The sequence below is a fragment of the Sus scrofa genome, chromosome 2 (genome assembly GCF_054392235.1).
Source record: "Sus scrofa isolate SSC_HxYL_T2T_F1_AM1 chromosome 2, Sscrofa_HxYL_maternal_Yorkshire_Landrace_v2.0, whole genome shotgun sequence".
NCBI classification, from domain to species: domain Eukaryota; kingdom Metazoa; phylum Chordata; class Mammalia; order Artiodactyla; family Suidae; genus Sus; species Sus scrofa.
The window spans coordinates 161,136,592-161,153,338 of NC_139384.1; the positions used below are offsets into that span (position 1 = coordinate 161,136,592).

The 16,747-nt window shown below is 56.8% G+C and overlaps 1 protein-coding gene and 1 long non-coding RNA gene across 7 annotated transcripts in view; one reads left to right on the plus strand and one right to left on the minus strand.

The window, feature by feature from the left end:
* Positions 1-601: 601 nt before the first annotated feature.
* Positions 602-16,747, plus strand: part of LOC110259538 (uncharacterized) — a 61,653-nt gene continuing 45,507 nt past the window's right edge. Inside the window, exons 1-8 of one of the 5 annotated variants that reach the window (XR_014839164.1) lie at positions 602-1,817; positions 2,013-2,079; positions 2,172-2,257; positions 2,392-2,531; positions 3,068-3,212; positions 4,382-4,503; positions 5,902-5,983; positions 7,393-7,538. Coding sequence is in view for 1 of the 5 variants with exons in the window: in XM_085015119.1 (XP_084871245.1) it covers positions 10,432-10,531 (100 nt within the window). In the remaining 4 variants the exon portion in view is untranslated. Of the gene's footprint in view, positions 1,818-2,012; positions 2,080-2,171; positions 2,258-2,391; positions 2,532-3,067; positions 3,213-3,607; positions 3,732-3,865; positions 4,504-5,302; positions 5,530-5,901; positions 5,984-7,392; positions 7,539-8,686; positions 8,972-9,416; positions 9,470-10,352; positions 10,532-11,310; positions 11,490-14,963; positions 15,306-15,394; positions 15,514-16,747 lie in introns of those variants that run through there. The other 4 variants (XR_014839166.1, XM_085015119.1, XR_014839165.1 and 1 more) reach the window with 4 other exon arrangements.
* On the minus strand, positions 1,981-12,759 carry LOC106509607 (uncharacterized). 2 transcript variants are annotated; one of them, XR_001307281.3, is made up of 4 exons: positions 12,286-12,596; positions 11,875-12,112; positions 11,225-11,283; positions 1,981-2,065 (listed from the first exon to the last, which is right to left on the minus strand). It is a non-coding gene; the product is annotated as an uncharacterized LOC106509607 (long non-coding RNA). The 2 variants fall into 2 exon arrangements; XR_002342017.2 differs by lacking the exon at positions 11,225-11,283 and having other exon boundaries at positions 12,286-12,759.

Sequence of the window (16,747 nt, forward strand, 5' to 3'; positions counted from 1 at the left end):
CGGAGAAGCAGAGCTGCCCGCCCAAAGCCTTGGTCCAGTGTGACTTGTGTCGTTTGTGACTATGGTGTGCTTTTTGTTTTTCTTAGGGTATTACAATGTGCGTGTCCTTTAGATAAGGCTGAATGTGAAATTGGAATTATATCACTTCTTCCCCCAAGAGCCTGTCCTGCGTCCTCAGCCTCCTGGAAGGACAGCGCCACCAAATACCTCATCTGCACCCGTGAGCCCAGAGAGGGCCTTCGGCAGCCTCCCTCCGGTGACGCTGTCACGCTGCGCTCGGCTCCTCGCGCCCGAGCCTGGGGTTCACTCGGCTCCCCCCAGCCCTCCCGCGAGGCCTGTCAGCGCCGCCTCCAGAAGCGTCCCCAGAGCAGCCCCGGTCCCGTCTCCGCCACCTCCGTCCAGAAGCAGCCTCGTCTGTCCCCTGGGCTCCCGCAGGAGCGCCTGGCCTTCCCCTTCGCCCGCGCTCCGTGCAGCAGTCACGGCGACGCTTCGGCTTAAGGCTGAACGCACCCTAAGTGCGCCCCCAGATCCGGCCGCGGGGATGGCCCCGCCCCCGCCCCCGCCCCCGCCCTGCAGTGAGGCCAGTGCTCCTCCTCCCTCCACTGCTCAGTTAGCCGCGCTCCGTCCTCACCCAGGACCCTGCCCCGGCCCTTCCCTCCCCGGCACACCCTCTCCCCACATGTGCCCACGGCCGGCTTCTTGCCACACGGGTCGGCTCCTCAGCGACGCCTTCGCGACCACTCCCTCTGGGTGGCCTCTGGCCCCCGACACGCTCGGTGCCTCACCCGGTCTTCCTGTCAGTACAGAGGGGCCACTGCCTCTTCTTTTCTTGTTTATCTACTCGTCTGATGCCTTCATTTAGAAAGTAAGTTCCTCGGAGTTCCCCGTGGTGCAGGGGGTTAAGGACCTGGCGTTGTCACTGCTGCGGCTGAGGTGGCCGCTGTGACACAGGTTCCATCCCTGGCCCAGGCGTTTCCACATGCCACGGGCATGGCCACAGAGAGGTAAGTTTCTCCCAGGGAAGGGCTCCATCATCGTATTCACTTCCAGATCCCGATAATCCTTAGCGGGTCCCAAATGGGCGATGCCTACTCCACTGAAACATTGGTCATGGTTGATCTGAAATTCAAGTTTAGCCAGGCGCCCCGTATTCTAACTGACAGTCCTACCCGAGGCCCATGGTACCACATCTCGGGGACATGGTGCCAAGAGCGGAAGCCAGACTGAAGAGAAGAGAGCAAATGATGTGGGCGAGAGAGGGGGCGGGAGAGGCAGGGTAACAGAGGCCCCGGTGGCCCAGTGTTCGCCCTCTGACGGTGTCGGGAAGTCCCACAGCTCGGTGGCCCAAGGTCGGTGCCACCCCTGTGCTTTCTGTACTTTATTTCCAGGCATCAATAAAGTCCCCTTTCACTTCGAAATAACAGCCGACGTTCTTGAGCACGTATGTGTGCCAGGCACTGGGCCGAGCGCTTGGATGCACTGTCTCGCTGAGGCTGTCACCTCAGTGTCACCTCACACAGCTCGCTGAGGGTGTTGCTGTGTGGCGTCTACAGAGGAAGCGCTGAGGGACAGAGACCCTAAATAACGTCCTCAAGGTCACGCAGACTTGAAGCGGCAGAGCCGGGCTCCACAGCCAGGCCGTCCGATGCCAGCGTGTGGGACCACTGCGAGGAGAAGCCGTCCCTCGTCCCCCGGGAGGTCCCAGGTGGCTTGGGTCGAGCAGACACCGACTGCTGACCCTCGCGTGGCAGGCGGCCTCACGTGTGGGCTCAGGAACCAGACGAGCCAGGCTCAGAGCCACCTCCCTCACCCCTGGGGTAACTTTGGGAAAGCTCCCCTCTTGCTCTGAGCCTCAGCTTCCTCTCCTAGAAAGCGGAGTTGACAGTAACAGTAGCTCTTGCACAGGATGGACGTGGGGCTTTGATTAATTAATGCCTGTATACACACACGTAAAGAGCCATCCGATCCGTGAGCCTTTAATAAATATTTACGGACATCTTTATTATTTGCAGCTTTTCTCTGATGCCCAGCACAGGCCCTGGCACGAAGGAAGTGCTCCTGATTCCTGCAAGAATGAAAGTAAGAAGAGCGAATATTAGTAAGAAGCCTGGCAGCTGATTATGCAGCACCTTCTACGTGCTAAGCACCCTCTCGGCCCATCCCCACGACAGCCCTGCCAAGTCGGTGACTTACAGTCGAGGAGACGGAGGCTTCAAGGCATCGAGTGACCACAGAGGCCACAGAGAGAGGCCTGGAGGTAGGATCTCAGCCCTGGTTTATAGGGAGAGCACGCTGGATCTGTGGTTCCCTCAAGGGATGCCGGGAGCAGATGGGCTGCCCTGCCCTGTTTTCCTGTGGACTCGGTTTTGAGGTGTCCCCTTCCCCTCGCAGGCTCCGACGTGCTCCTCACGGTGCCCGTGCCTTTGCCCGCGCTGTGAGCCGTTAGGCGGGCGTAGGGTCCCGTTTTATGAAGGAGGCACAGCGAGGTACAGCTCCTGCTGGAGGTCACGTCGGTGCTAAGAGCAGAGCAGGTCTGAACCCAGCTTCCTCTGCCTCCCAGTCGAGTCTTTGTCCCCTGTACTCGAGCGCTGCCCTCCGGAGAACCCCCCAAAGCACGGCATCCCTCAGCTCTCCCCGCGACACCGCTGCGCGATGCCGGGCTGGGGCTCTGCCTGCGTCCCTGCGTCCACTGCCTCCCGCCTTCGTCATGTCCTTCGCGGGCCACCACCAGGGTCAGCTTTCAGAAATACGCCTCCGAGTCCAGGGCCCTTGCTGGTCCTTCCGGGGTCCTTGACCGGAGCGCCGTGGTCTGGCCCGTTTTCCCTTCTGCTCCTTGAGCTCTGCGCTCGGGCTGGGCGGGATGTGCCTGTTCTCTCTGCCCTTCCACTCGCCCTCCTCTCCTTTGCCAAGTCGCCCTTCAGGGCTCAGGGACGTGTCTCTTCCTCCCGGAAGCCTTCCTTCCTGGGTCCCAGTCCTCTTCCTGTGTGTGCCTCTGCTCGGGTTCTTCGTCCTCTCTGTTGGAACCGCCTTTTTACAGAAGGATCTGTCCCTTGTTCCCGGAAGGCAGGGGCTGCGTCGGCCTGTTCTCCCTGCATCCCCCGAGCCCGGCGTGTTGGGTGCCGGGTGCCGGCTGGAGGCGCTGGGGGGAAAGCTGGCGAATGAAGGAGGTTCCCGAAGACGTGATGTTTTCTTGCCCCGAGCACCAGGCTCAGGTGGCTGGCACACAGTAGGCTCTCCGTGCATATTTGTTCAGTGGAGGGTGGGTGAGTATGCGCACTAATAAACGCCACGGTTCAGGAGTTCCCGTCGTGGCGCAGCAGTTAACGAATCCAACTAGGAACCATGAGGTTGCGGGTTCGGTCCCTGGCCTCGCTCAGTGGGTTAAGGACCCAGCGTTGCCGTGAGCTGTGGTGTGGGTCGCAGATGTGGCTCGGATCCCGCGTTGCTGTGGCTTTGGCGTAGGCTGGTGGCTACAGCTCCGATTCGACCCCTAGCCTGAGAAGCTCCATATGCCGCGGGAGCAGCCCTAGAAAAGACAAAAAGACAAAAAGACAAAAAAAAAAAAAAATCGCAGTTCAACACCTCCGCCCTCCCCACGCACACACAGGATTGGTTCACCCCTCAGCTTGGGCCTCTTACAGAATAAAAGGGATTCCAGCTCCTCGCGTGAATGCCGCGGGGGGGTTGAGTAGAAAAAAAGAAGCCTGCTCCTTCAAGAAGAAGAGTTTCAGGCAAGAAAGGCCTTTCTTGCCGGCGAAGGGAGGAGGGGGTTGGGGCCTCAGCCCAGTTTCAGGGCGGCCTCCGCTGGCCCCAGCCTGACTAATAAAGTGTGAAATTGACTTCATCCTCTGCCGCGTCTCCCCAGCCAGTGTCCCCGCAGCACCTCCGCGGCCTCCACCGAGGCCGCGCTGTCGGCCTCGCTCTGTCACGGCAGACAGGCGGGTCAGCAGCGCCCACGCCGCCCCAGGGCCCAGCGCCGCAGAGCCCACGAGCCTTCTGGCCTCAGGCCAGGATGGGCTTTCAAAGCTAGAAGCATCCGATGTGGCATGTGTGACGCAGCTTCTAAGTCAGCCGCCGGCCCCTCCTGTCCCTGTTTACTCCTCTGGCGCTGGCGGCGGACGCATGGGAGGGGGGCAGCGAGGACGGCATTAGGGGAGACCCCGGAGACCCCTCCCCTCCCCTGCACCAGACGCAGGGCTGGAGAATCAGAGCACAAGAGACCACGGGGAGCGAGGAAGTCGGGGTGCTCACGGGAGCCCCCGGGGGCCTTAGGGGCTGCCTGGGGGGTGATGGGAGGCCCCCAGACCCCTCCTTCCACCAGGATGGCGCTGTTTGGGGATCCGTTTTATTTATTTGCTCATGTTTAGCATTTCCTAGGAAGAAGGGAAGGCCGTGACTCTAGGGAGTCCTAAACCAGGCGTTGTCCAGCGGTCCTTCCCAGACTGGCCTGTGCTGCACATTCAACCGGCGACTTGGTCAAAAGGACAGATTCCAACGCCTGTGGTGGGTTTGTCTGCTCAGCACCCGTTTCTTCTTCTTCCGAGAAGCACCCCTGTTACCTCAGGGAGCTGTCACTGCCCACACAAGCCCCCTGTAGTTTGGGGTGGTCTCCGGGGGTGGGCGAGTTCCCCTGCTGGGCCAGTCTCAGGGGGCTCAGCCCAGGGGTCAAGGCCAGGCTGGAGCGGCAGCCCCAGGACTTGGGCAGAGCAAGAGATGCTCTCGTTTTCGGAGGCCGTAGGCTGGTCGCTGTCAGCTTGGAGAGGCTGACTAAGAATGAAACCAACACAGAGGCCAATCACGAGAGGGGATGAGACAGAGGGAGAGCAGGGGAGCGAGCAGACTCGTGACAGATGGGCAGCACTTAGGTCCAGCCACGTTTGAAATTCTCTCCTCTGGGCTCTTCAAATGCAGGAGCCAACAAATTACTCTTTTATTTTTCTTAGTTCTCTCTCTCTCTCTTTTGTCTTTTTTTAAGGGCCATACCTGTGGCCCATGTCAGTTCCCAGGCCAGGGGCCAAATCGGAGCCACAGCCAGAGCCACACCAGATCCGAGCTGTATCTGAGACCTGCATGGCAGCTTGTGGCAACGCCGGATCCTTAACCCACTGAGCGGGGCCAGGGATCAAACCCGCGTCCGCATGGATACTAGTTGGGTTCTTAACCCCCTGAGCCGCAGTGGGAACTCCTGCCCTTTTATTTTCATTATCACTATTATTATCATTCGCTTTTGCTTCAGCCAGTTTGAGTTGAGTTTCTGCAGCTTATACCTGAAAAGGTCCCCATCTCAGATCATGATCCCCAGGGAAGGCGTCGGGGAACCTGAATCTTTCAGGAAGCTTCTGAGGAAGTTCTGAGACGTGTCATCACTTTGCCAGTCATTGTTTGGACTTGGTTGGGATCCTGGTCCAATGACGCACAGACGAGAGGACCTTCCATGTGTGGCCATTGTGGTTTTATGTCACGACCCGTGCATGGCCTCAGTCCTCACGACAACCCGATGAGGTTCCGGTCACTCTTCCTCTTGTGCAGGTGAAGACCCGAGGCCTAGAGAGGCGAGCGAGCGTGTTCCGGGGCTGGAAAGTGAGGGAGCGCGTAGGAGTCTCCCAAGCGCATCCTGCACTTCCCAGAGTGGCCCCGCCGCTTGCCTCGAGCCCCAGCCCCCGCGAGGGAAGTGTCCTTTCTCGGTGGAAACCCTTTCAACCAGCAAAGGCTGTTGGGGTCACTTAGTGTGCGGAGGCCACGCAAAGAGAGGACTCCAGGGTGACTGGCCTGAGCAATGGGGACGTTTATCACATGACACTCCCCGTCCAAAGGAGGCTGGTTCCAGGGCTGGTTGCTTCAGTGGCTCGGTGTCGTAGCAAAGGTCAGATTCTTTCCGCTTTTCTGCCCTGTCCTCTTCAGGCTCCAAGTGGCCTTCAGGCCAGCTCTCCTCTCGGTTGCAAGACAGCTGATGCCCTTCCAGACATGACATGTCCAGAATAAGGTGATGGTCTGTTTCTTCCTATGGGTTTTTATCTGTCTGTCTGTCTGTCTATTTATTTGTCTTTTTAGGGCCGTACCCATGGCATATGGAGGTTCCCAGGCTAGGGGTCCAGTCGGAGTGACAGCTGCCACCCTACACCACAGCCAGAGCAACTCGGGATCCGAGCCACATCTGCAACCTATACCACAGCTCACGGCCACACCAGATCCTTAACCCACTGAGTGAGGCCAGGGATCGAACCTGCAACCTCATGGGTCCTAGTAGGATTCGCTTCCACTGTGCCACGATGGGAACGCCCATGTGTTTCCTTCCTTCCTTCTTTCTTTCTTTTTAGGGCCGCACCCATTGGCATATGGAGGTGCCCAGGCTAGGGGTCGAATCGGAGCGACAGCTGCCAGCCTACACCAGAGCCACAGCAACGCTGGATTCCCAAGCTGCTTTTGGAGGCCAGGGATCAAACCCTCGCCCTCATGGATCCTAGTTGGGTTCGTTTCCCCTGAGCCACGACAGGCATTCCCCGTATGTGTTTCTTTTTGTCGGTGAGGAGACTGGTTCTGAAGGGCCTTGCCTGTCACTGGCAGAATCACATGCCTGTTCAGACCTAGTCCAGTTGTTGGCAAGCAGGGCGGGGCATCGGGATGTGTGTGAACCGGTCTTGATTCACCTGCGAGGCCCAGCCGAGTGGACAGCTGGGCCGTACAGGGCTCCTCAAAAAGGACGGAGTGGAGAGGGTGCAGGCTGGTGTCTGCGCACGATGCCCCCCCAGCCCCGGGGTTCCCTCCCCTTTTCGGCACACAGGCTCCAGAGACGCCTCTCTTTTTGTTAGTCATCAGCTTGGCAGGAAGCTCAGCTTTCAAACTTCAAAACCCTCCTGTGGTTCCCTGTGTTCCAGTCCCCCTTCCAGACAGAGCAGGCACGCGGTCCTGAAGACGCAGGGTAGCCTCCCCACGCAGAGCCGTTCTTCTGGGCTTTACAGCCCCCGCTCTCTGCTGGCCCGATACCAGTGCCCCGGCTGCCGGGAGGAGAGAGGCATGCTCGTGGCGGTGGGCACAGGCTGCTGCGTGCCCGTCGCTCGATGGCCCTGCCTCTGTTCAGAGCATCTGCCGCGTCCTTTAGAGGCCACCCTCCCCAGTCCCGGCTGCCGGCAGACCAACCCTCGCTGTACCCCCCTCTGGAGAGGCCTCTTCTCCTGCATCCTGGGCCACCTGGCTCACGCCTGGGCATCCCTGTGCTCAGTGCCTCTTGCGCAGAACTGATTTGGGGTGGACAACAATCCCATCTGTTCTCTGGGCATTAATTCCCGAGCTTTGGGCTCAAGCTCTTGGGGCAGCGAAATTCTATTTTTACTGATGTTGATGAGCTCCAGATTCGAGTCTGGAGCTTTCAGCAACCATTTCACAACTTCCTAGGGGAAAGCTGGTCTGAGAATGAAGCTAGCACTGAGCCAAGAGATTGAGATACGGAGACCCTAAGCTGCTGGATGCAGCCGGGCCTGACGCCAGATAACCCTGTGCATCTCAGTCACATGAGCCAATAAACTTTCCTTTCTTGGTCAGCCCAGTCTGCGTTGGCATTCTGCCCCTTGCAACCAAAAAACACAACACCAACTAATATAACGTGTTTTTGAAAAAGCTGGACCGTGCTCTCTTTTGGCAGAATCGTACATGTGTAAAGGGGAGATGAGGGTGGGAAACCAGGCTGTAAGCACACGGCCGGGTCCTTGGAGACCCTGCGAGGGGCCACCCAATCTCTGAGGCCACTGGGAGACACAGGCTCTCCTAAGGCCAGGCGACTCCAGGAGCTGCCGAACCAGCTACACTTCGCCCCCGGGGATCAGGTTAATGTTTTTGTAGCTGCTGATAAAGTAGAATTCTTGACCTGCAGCCGGACTCATCCCCCAGGCCCACTTTCACCAGGGGAGAGGGGTAAATTCTGCATAATTGCGGAGGTTTGAAAGACCAGAACTACGGGCCTTTATCAGCCGCTCCTCGGATCAGGGATGCTGAGGGTGAAGAAAACCCGGCATAACTGATAGGAAGGGTTTGCCCACGGTAGACCAGGGCTGGCCAGAGGAGGTGGAAGGAGATCACCTCCCTCTTTCTACAAGACCTGCTTCTATTAACATGGCCTGAGATGGAGCTCCCGTTGGTGTGGCAGTTGATGCTTTGTATTAAAATGGGTGTCCTGTCTTCGGGGTCCCCTCAGGTCTTCCAAACCCTCTCCCATCTTGGGAGAACTGCTTCCACCTTCAGCTTCTTTTCAAGACTCCATGAATCAGAAATCTTGTCCTTGGAATGCCCTTGTGGCACGGTGGGTTAAGGATCCGGCGTTGTCACTGCAGTGGCCCGGGTTGCTGCTGTGGCTTTGGGTTCAATCCCTGGCCCAGGATCTTCCCCGTGCTGTGAGCGTGAGCAAAAAAAAAGAAAAAGAAAAAAAGAAAAGAAAGAAACCCTGTCCTCTTGCAGGGATGGGTCGGTCAAGGAGGAGAAAAGAAACCGGCTCCTCTTCTTTTTGTTCTTCAATAGCAGCAAACAAACAAACAAACAAACAAAGCTGAAACCCACATCCGTCTCCCTGTGGAGGGGCTGGCCGCACGCAGGCTCAGCTCTCCAAGTCGTCCCCTGTACAGTCGGCGCGTTTGTTCCCAGCGGGGCCTTGGCTGATCCGGTTCCGTCCTCCCCCGGTCCCTCCGGATCCCCGCAGCTCTCGGTGCGTTCGGCCGTCTGACCGTGGACGCCTCCACTCGGGTGTCGGACCGAAAGTCTGCTGCCCGGGACAGTGTCAGGTCAAGAATTCTTCCGGCCAAGAGTCCAAAACACAAGGTCACCGCCTGGGCCTCCGCACAGATGACCTCCTTGGTCCCGCACTTCCCAGGTATCAACTCATTTCATCCTGGCAACAACCTCTCATCACCACTGTTACTGCGCTTTACAGAGAAGAAACCGTGGCACCCACGGAGCGTGTGACCTTCCCGGAGTCACGGAATTCGTAAGTGACCGGACAGAGATCGGTACCGGGGGTTGTGTCCTTAAACCGCTGCCAAGGGCAGGCACCCTTTCTCTGTAAGTGGCCGGGTGGCCCTCTGGCCACTGAGGGCCGCCTACCGTTTCTGTCCCAACTCCTCGGGTCTGTCGCTGGAATGCAGAAGCAGCGACAGCCCTAGATAAGGGTGTGGCCATGTGCCGGCCAGGCTTTAGAGACCCTGAAATTTGAATTTTGTATCATATTCCACGTCATGACATATTGCTCTTCTTTTGATTTCTCCCCCTTAACCATTTAGAAACACAAAATCCATTCTTAGCCCGCAGTTCATGCCAACCTAGGGAGCGAGCCAGACTTGGTCTACAGCCCATCCTGCGCTGACTGGCGCTCTGTGCTGGGCTGTTGTTGATCTGATGCTTACAACTGACATCTTATCATCTCCTTTTTCCAGACAAATCCAGCTAGAACACGTGAACGACTTGCCCCAGTTGACACAGTGAGCAGGTGGGGGAGTCGGGTTTTGCACCCAGGTTTGTCTGGACCCCAGAGGCTGTAGAGGCAGGAAGCTGGCAGAGGTGCTCAGGACACTGGGCTGAGCTGGGGGCATCAGTGCTCTACCGTGGCCCGAGGCCAGCCGCCACTAAGCCATGGCAGCATCCCCTCCCCCTCTCCCTCCCCCTCGTCTGCAGGAGCCTAATTCAGCAGCCTGAGGCTTCTCTGCCCTAATCTGCCCCGGAGGTCCTGTTTAACTGGGACCTACAAGAGACTGAAATATTCTGCCCTTCAGGCCTGGAGCCAGAAAAACCCAGAGGCTGTCTTGACTTGGCCTGATCCTGCCCCCACAACCATTAGAGGAGGGCAGACGTGGCTTCAAAGGGCCCTGAGCTGTTCCTTGAGAAAACACTGGAGCCCTGGCCTGGCCAAGGCTGCAAAGCGGCCAGCAGGAGTGGGGGAGGGGAGAGCGGGAGAGGCAGAGGGGCCCTGCCGTGTCGCCCAGGGAGCGCTGCCTAGTCGCTTGTGAGGGAGCCCAATGCAGGATGGTGCGAGAGCGAGAAGGTGTGTGAACGTATAACTGGGTCACTTTGCTGTGCAGGGGAATTGACAGAACAGTGCAAATCAACTATAACAAAAGATTTTTAAAAATAAAAATGAGAAAAGAATATGAGAGGCAGAGAGACACACAGAGAGACACAGTCGCGTGCACCATGAGTCAGAGAGAGACACAGACCCATGTACACAGGCACAGAAGGTCCTTCACACCTGCTTTTCGGAGTCAGAACCCTGTTTCCTAGTTGTTCAGCTCTGCAGACACAGAAGAGCCAGTACTGCAGCAGTCTCTGCAGACACATGACTTGCTGTGAATAATTACTTATTTTGTCTTTTCTAGGCTTCTGCAACGTTAACTTCATTCAAACTGGTGAGCAGCCTCGAGGTGGGCAATGTGGAGGTTATTTGCCTAAGGAGGAATGCGGAGCTCGGAGAACTCCAGCAGCTTGCTCAAGATCACACAGCAACTTAATGGCCAAACTGGAACCAAGGGCCAAGACTCAGAACTTCCAGGGCAATGTGAGTCTCCTACAAAACACCCTCAGAAGGAGTTCCCTTCGTGGCACAGTGGTAACGAACCCGACTAGGATCCACGAGGTTGCGGGTTCGACCCCTGGCCTCGCTCCGTGGGTTAAGGATCCGGCGTTGCTGTGAGCTGTGGTGTAGGTTGCAGATGTGGCTCAGATCCTGCGTTGCCGTGGCTGTGGTGCAGGCTGGTGGCTGCAGCTCCGAATGGACCCCTAGCCTGGGAACCTCCATATGCCAAGGGTACAGCCCTAAAAAGCAAAAACAAACAAACAAAAAAACCCGAAAACAAAAACAACAACAAAAAAAACACAGCCTCGGAAGGAAAGGGGACACTGAAGGGCAGGATTTAGTTTCTTCATTTCCCTTCAATAACTAGGCCCCTAATTCGGTCTTTGACGAGGAGGTGACAGTGACACAATACGTCTGAACTTAGCGGAGCAGGGCAGCAGACCAGCAGGCAGATTACATCCTGGTGGCTACACATGATGGAAAACCGTGGAACAGATGCCAGGGCAGCTGGCTGGGTGGTAGCTGGTGGGAAATCGGTAACCACGCGATCTTGGCGAATCGGTTTTTACATAGAAGGATGCTGTGTCCCCTGAGTTTTATTGCTAAGACAGAACAACTTGAGTTCCCCTGCCACCTCTTCTGGGAATGACTCTCTTCCCAACTCGGGGTGCTCACCTCCAGGGTAGCTCTCAGAGCGGTAACTTGGTCCGAAGGGGCAGCGCTAGTTCCATCTCCTGAAGGAGAAAAACCTTTACCTTTAGGCAACCTGCAGTTGCTGAGGCTGCCACATGGGGGCACTGTTGAAACGGAGCAGCTCTGTTGCCTAGAGGCAGTGCCCCGGGACCACCAGGCCACCACTGGTCTCCAGGACTGTCAGCAATACCCGGCCCTAGGCACAGCCCCTGCCCTCTAAATAAATGGCCTTATTGACCAGAGCACATTCCCTCTGGCTGGTCCTGCCGGTGCTTCCCAAGGGGATTTGGGAGAAGACTTTCTCGCAGAGTCCACGACGCAGAGCCCGGTGTTTCCACACACACTCAAACCTGGTCGCCTCACTTCCGAGGTCTGCCAGCAGTGTGCCAAGGTCGTGGGTTAGGATGGGTTTGCAGGCCAAGGGATAAAGTTGCCCTCTCTAGGCTCACTGGCGGGTAGCTCTTGGTTTGGGGCTGTACACTGCCCGTCTCTCTCCTGAAAGCATCCCAGTTTCATGAGTGGAAATTGCCCCTCCCTGGCTGTCTTGGGGCAGGGGCACTTCTTGGCTCCTTCCTCCCACCACCGGCCTCCCCCCGCTGAAGTCAGAGAGGTCAGATCCCTCCTCTCCTCACCTGGCTGCGTCAGTGGGGCGTCAGACGCTCTCCGCCGTGGCCTTTCATTCTGCCAGAGCCAGTTCTCTTCGTGGCAATAGCCGTTGTGTGTCACTGATGCCGTCCTGACCTCTGTCCCGGTCAAAGGAGGGGGCCGGTGTTCCTCCTTCCTGCGTCTTGACCCGCAGCGTTTCCTTGATTCCTGCTGACCTAAGCCTGCGCTTCTGGTCTTTCATCGGTTGTGTTAGCTCCCAGTGGCCTCCAAAAGAAAAAAAAGTCCCCTGCTCTCTCACTTCCGGTGCTCACACCGTGAATACCGGGGGATGTCACCCCCAAGAACGGAGGTTCACGCCTTTACTCCCGACTCACCCCCGTTTGCTCCTGAGGACAGTCTGGGTGCCCCCCCGCCCCGCCCCAGCAAATCCCACTTACCCTAACCCTTCCCCGATAAGGCGAACACAAAGGCGCGTGCTCCCCAGATGTGGTCAGTGTTGGTGCGGGTGGTGAGACGGCTGGAGGCTCCGTTTCCCTCGAAAGCTCGCACTTGTCCCGTAGAAGAATTTTCCCGTTTCCATACGCTCCACTGGGTCGATGAGAAGCAACAGCGTCTCTCTGTGTTTGTTCAAGGGCGGTGAGACAAACTGAAACAATAACGCTCTTTTTGGTGCTGAAGGCGGCAGCCCCGTCCCCGCGCGGGTGTCCTTGAGAAGGGGACTCTCGGTGTGTGGCACCGCCTGCTGGCTGTTATCGCCCGCCTCCTGGGTGGATTTATTGACAGAGCCAAGGGCAGATCTCCCAGGCTTTGTGGTAGGCATGTCTCAGGACACGTCCTCAGCCACCTGTCCCCCAGGTCCCCCCACGCGCACCAGGAGGGAAACGGCACCGAACGATGCTAGGAGTTCTGCTGCTCGGTTCTGGGGCCTCTTGGAAGGTCATTGCCTGGTGGGAGCTGCACCCAGGAGAGAGCCCGGCGTCCCACTGTCTGGGTGGGAAGCGTTTAGTTGTGTCCCGGTGGACGGCACTTTTTGAGTTGCACACAGCAAAGCCCACCCCAAGCCGGCTTAAGCAAAAAGGGAATTGATTGCAATCTGGTTGATTTACAGTGTTACAGTAGTTTCAGGCGTACCATGAAGGGCTTCGATGTTTTTGTCAATTACACTCCATCTAAAGGTTTTACAAAATAATGGTTATATTCCCTGTGATGCACAAACAAGGGAATGTATTGACTCGTCTAACAGAAACACTGGCATCTAAATTCAGGCTTAGCTGGATGCAGGGGCTAAGGAAGTGTTGTCAGGATTCGGTCTCTCTCAGTCTCTTCTTCAGCCTCCTTTGCCTGCTTCATCCTCAGGCACGCTTTTCCCACGCAAGACAAGCTGGGTGCCAGCAGCGCCAGGCTTGCATCCTACCAGCTTAGCACTTCTTCCCAAGGGTTCCGGCGCGAGTCCAGGGCTGACTCTCCCTGGAGGGCCAAGTGACATGCCCATTGCTGGAACCACCCGCTCTCGGGAGCCAAGCTGCAGCCTCTGCTGATCAGCCAGACTTGGTCCTGTTCTCGCTCCTGGAGTTGGGGGGCAGGGGGAGCCTCACTTCCACCTATGACCCAAGATGCAAGGCAGGGTGGCTCACTACAGACAGGTCAGAGTGGGGAATGACGCCGGGAGCGAAAAGACCCGCAGGCCCCACGCGGGTTCGTCTGGATGGGTGGTTACCCAAGAGCGTGGCCCAGACTCGCAGCATCCACCTCCCGGGGAAACTTGGGAGGAAGGCAGGTCCGTGGGCCCCACTGCAGAGCCGCCTCATGGAGGCGGTCTCCCCAGGTGATCCAGATGCATATGTTAAAGTTTGAAAACCACGCGTGCAGACCGGGGGGCTGGCCACCCTGACTTCAGTTAGAATCGCCAGGGAAGCTTCTAAGCTGCCTGGACCCCACTCCCAACCAACCGGATCATGACAAGGAGTACGGGGGGTGGGCTCCTCAGCGGTGCTTTTGACATGTTCCACCAAGTGGTTCCAATGGGGGCCAAGCGCGACAGGGGCCCTGAGCTCAAAGGAACGCTTGTCCTCGGTACTATTTGTGCAGTGGACATGAACGAGGGTGTGGACTGTCCCTCTGCTGCGGATGGTGGCTTAGTAAAGGAGTGACTTGAGAGGTGGCACCTGCAGCCAAGCCAACGGAAACAACAAAGTGGGGGATGGGAATTCCCATCGAGGCTCAGTGGCAACGAACCTGACTAGTAACCATGAGGACACAGGTTCCATCCCTGACCTCACTCAGCAGGTTAAGGATCCAGCGTTGCCGTGAGCTATGGGGTAGGTCCCAGATATGGCTCAGACCCCGCATTGCTGTGGCTGTGGTGTAGGCTGGCAGCTACAGCTCTGATTTGACCCCTAGCCTGGGACGCTCCATGTGCTGCAGGCGCAGCACTAAAAAGCAAAATAAATAGATAAATAAATAAATAAATATTCTAAAAAAAAACCCAAAACCCCAAAACAAAGTGAGGGATGCATGAGCCACTCAGCTGCATGGAGTCTGAACTGGGAGTTCCCTGTGCTGTGATAAATGCGTCTTTACACCCTCACGGCTGATTCATTAAAGAGGAGGAGCATGGGAGGGGGAATCAGAGGCACGGTTTAGTGAGTGCTTCCTGAATTTGCTGACTTAAATCTGACCTAGCCCCGTGCAGGAGGTGCTACTAACCCTAGCTGTAATCCTGGGAGGCAGGTAACATTAACCCTCCAGGGAGGAGAGCCTTGGGGTCAAAGAGAGCTCAGTGGCCGAGCTGGGACTTGCGTCTAGAGCTGTCGGGTTCCGAGACAGTGGGGTTCTCCAGTTAGGAGCAGGGCATCTTGGGGAGGGGGTTAGAGGCAAATTCTCTGATTCCACGTGTTGTGAGGAAAGAGCACCGGCCTGGAATCAGCCCCTGGGCTGCTCTCCCAGCGCCGCTCTTGCCTGGAGGTGGGACCCGGAGCACGTCACTTCCCTGGCTGGGGCCTCAGTCTCCTGACTTGTACAGCAGGACGGCTTAAACCACCCCTGAGGTCTTGTCTTGTCTTTCTTCCTGGCTGGCTTTCTTTCTTTCCCCATTCTTTTTGGATGACGGTGTCAGGAAGTTTCCTGCAGAAGAGGTTTCCTCCTTCCCAGGATCCTAAGACCTGTGTGGAAAGACTCCTGTGTTCCAGCCTGAGCAGGTGTTCGAGTCATTCTGCTGTTGACTAAAACATGGCTCCCTAGACCCGGAGTAAATGATTCCTGATTTCCTGGAGTTCTCTTGCGGCGCCGCTGATTAAGGATTCAGCATTGTCACTGCAGCAGCTCTGGTCACTGCTGGGACACAGGTTTGAGCCCTGGCCCAGGAACTTCCACACACCGCAGGTGCAGCAAAAACCAAGAAACCAAAAAACTTGGAAGGATTCCTGATTTCCTAAGGCTTAGAGTCAGCACAGCTCAGGTAGAAGCTCTAAAATCCACAATTAAATCTTGAAGAACTAAGACACTGTCGAATCGTGTAGGGTCTCAGAATACGTTTTTGTCACACAGGACTGCAGAAGTCACAGGACCTGACGCCAGCATTTATCCGTCACTGCTGCGCTCAGCTGCGTGCTGGGCAGTGAGGAAGACGCAGAAATGATGGGGCATCACCTGCTGCCAAAGAGGAGGTGAGCCGCAGGTTGGGATCCGGCCCTGTGCTCAGCCTCAGGTTGATGAGGGAGGCGCAGAGGGAACGGAGACGCTCGTTGGCACCAACGGGAGGGGTGATATCCAGGGCTGGCGAGGATGCAGTGAAACGAGCCCTCTCAGACCGTATCTGAGGACTGTTAACTGGTGGAGCTTTTTCAGATGGTGGTTTATCGTATTAAAAAAAAAAATCTGGGAGTTCCCCCTGTGGCATAGCTGGTTAATGATCCAGCTCTGTCTCGGCGGTGGCGGGGGTGGGGTGGGGGCTGATGCTGGCCCAGTACAGTCTGCTAAGGATCTGACGTCGCTGCAACTGGGGCACAGGTCGCAGCTGAGACTCAGATTCCATCCCCGGCCCTGGACCTTCCAGATGTCCTGGGCGTGGCCCCCAAAAATTTAAATGTGTGTCCACCTCCATCCAGCAGACCCACTTCTGAGCGCATGAAATGCTTCCTCTGTACACAAGGAAGCAAAGCAAGAATGTGCATGGCTGTGCTGTTTGTGCCGATAAAAACTTAGAAACAGCCCAGAGAGCTATCGAGAGGGCACGGCCAGACTGGGCTCCAGCTTTGATCTGGCCGCACGTCACGCTCTCAAGGCTCCAGCTTTGACCTGGCCCAACTGCGGCACTCCGCCATCCCAGAGAAGACCTCGTGTGGACGTAGGCGGGTATGGGGAAACAAGCCCGAGTGGCAGAAATGAATGTTTTCTTTTTTCCCTTTTTCTTTTTAGGGCCACTCCCAACGCATGTGGAGGCTCCCAGGCTAGGGGTAACATCAGAGCTGCAGCTGCCAGCCCACAGCCACAGCCACAGCAGCTCGGGATCCGAGCCGCGTCTGTGACCTCCACCACAGCTCATGGCAACGCCGGATCCTTAACCCACTGAGTGAGGCCAGGGATCGAACCCCCATCCTCATGAATCCTAGTCGGGTTCGGTAACCGCTGAGCCACGACGGCAACTCCTGTACAAAAATTTTCACCGAAACATTATTTATCATAGCGAAAGAAAATAACCTAACTACACCCCAGCAAGTGATGGGCTATGGAAATTCTGGCAAATGTGTCATCATGGAATGAAATGTAATGTTATGCCAAAGGCAAAAATGAAGAGGTTTTATATGAACGGATGTGGCATGATCTTTAAGACCCGTCGCAAAGTGAGAACATCAAGGCACAGACCACTGTGTGTGGTGTGCTCGCCGTGTGTCAGAAAGA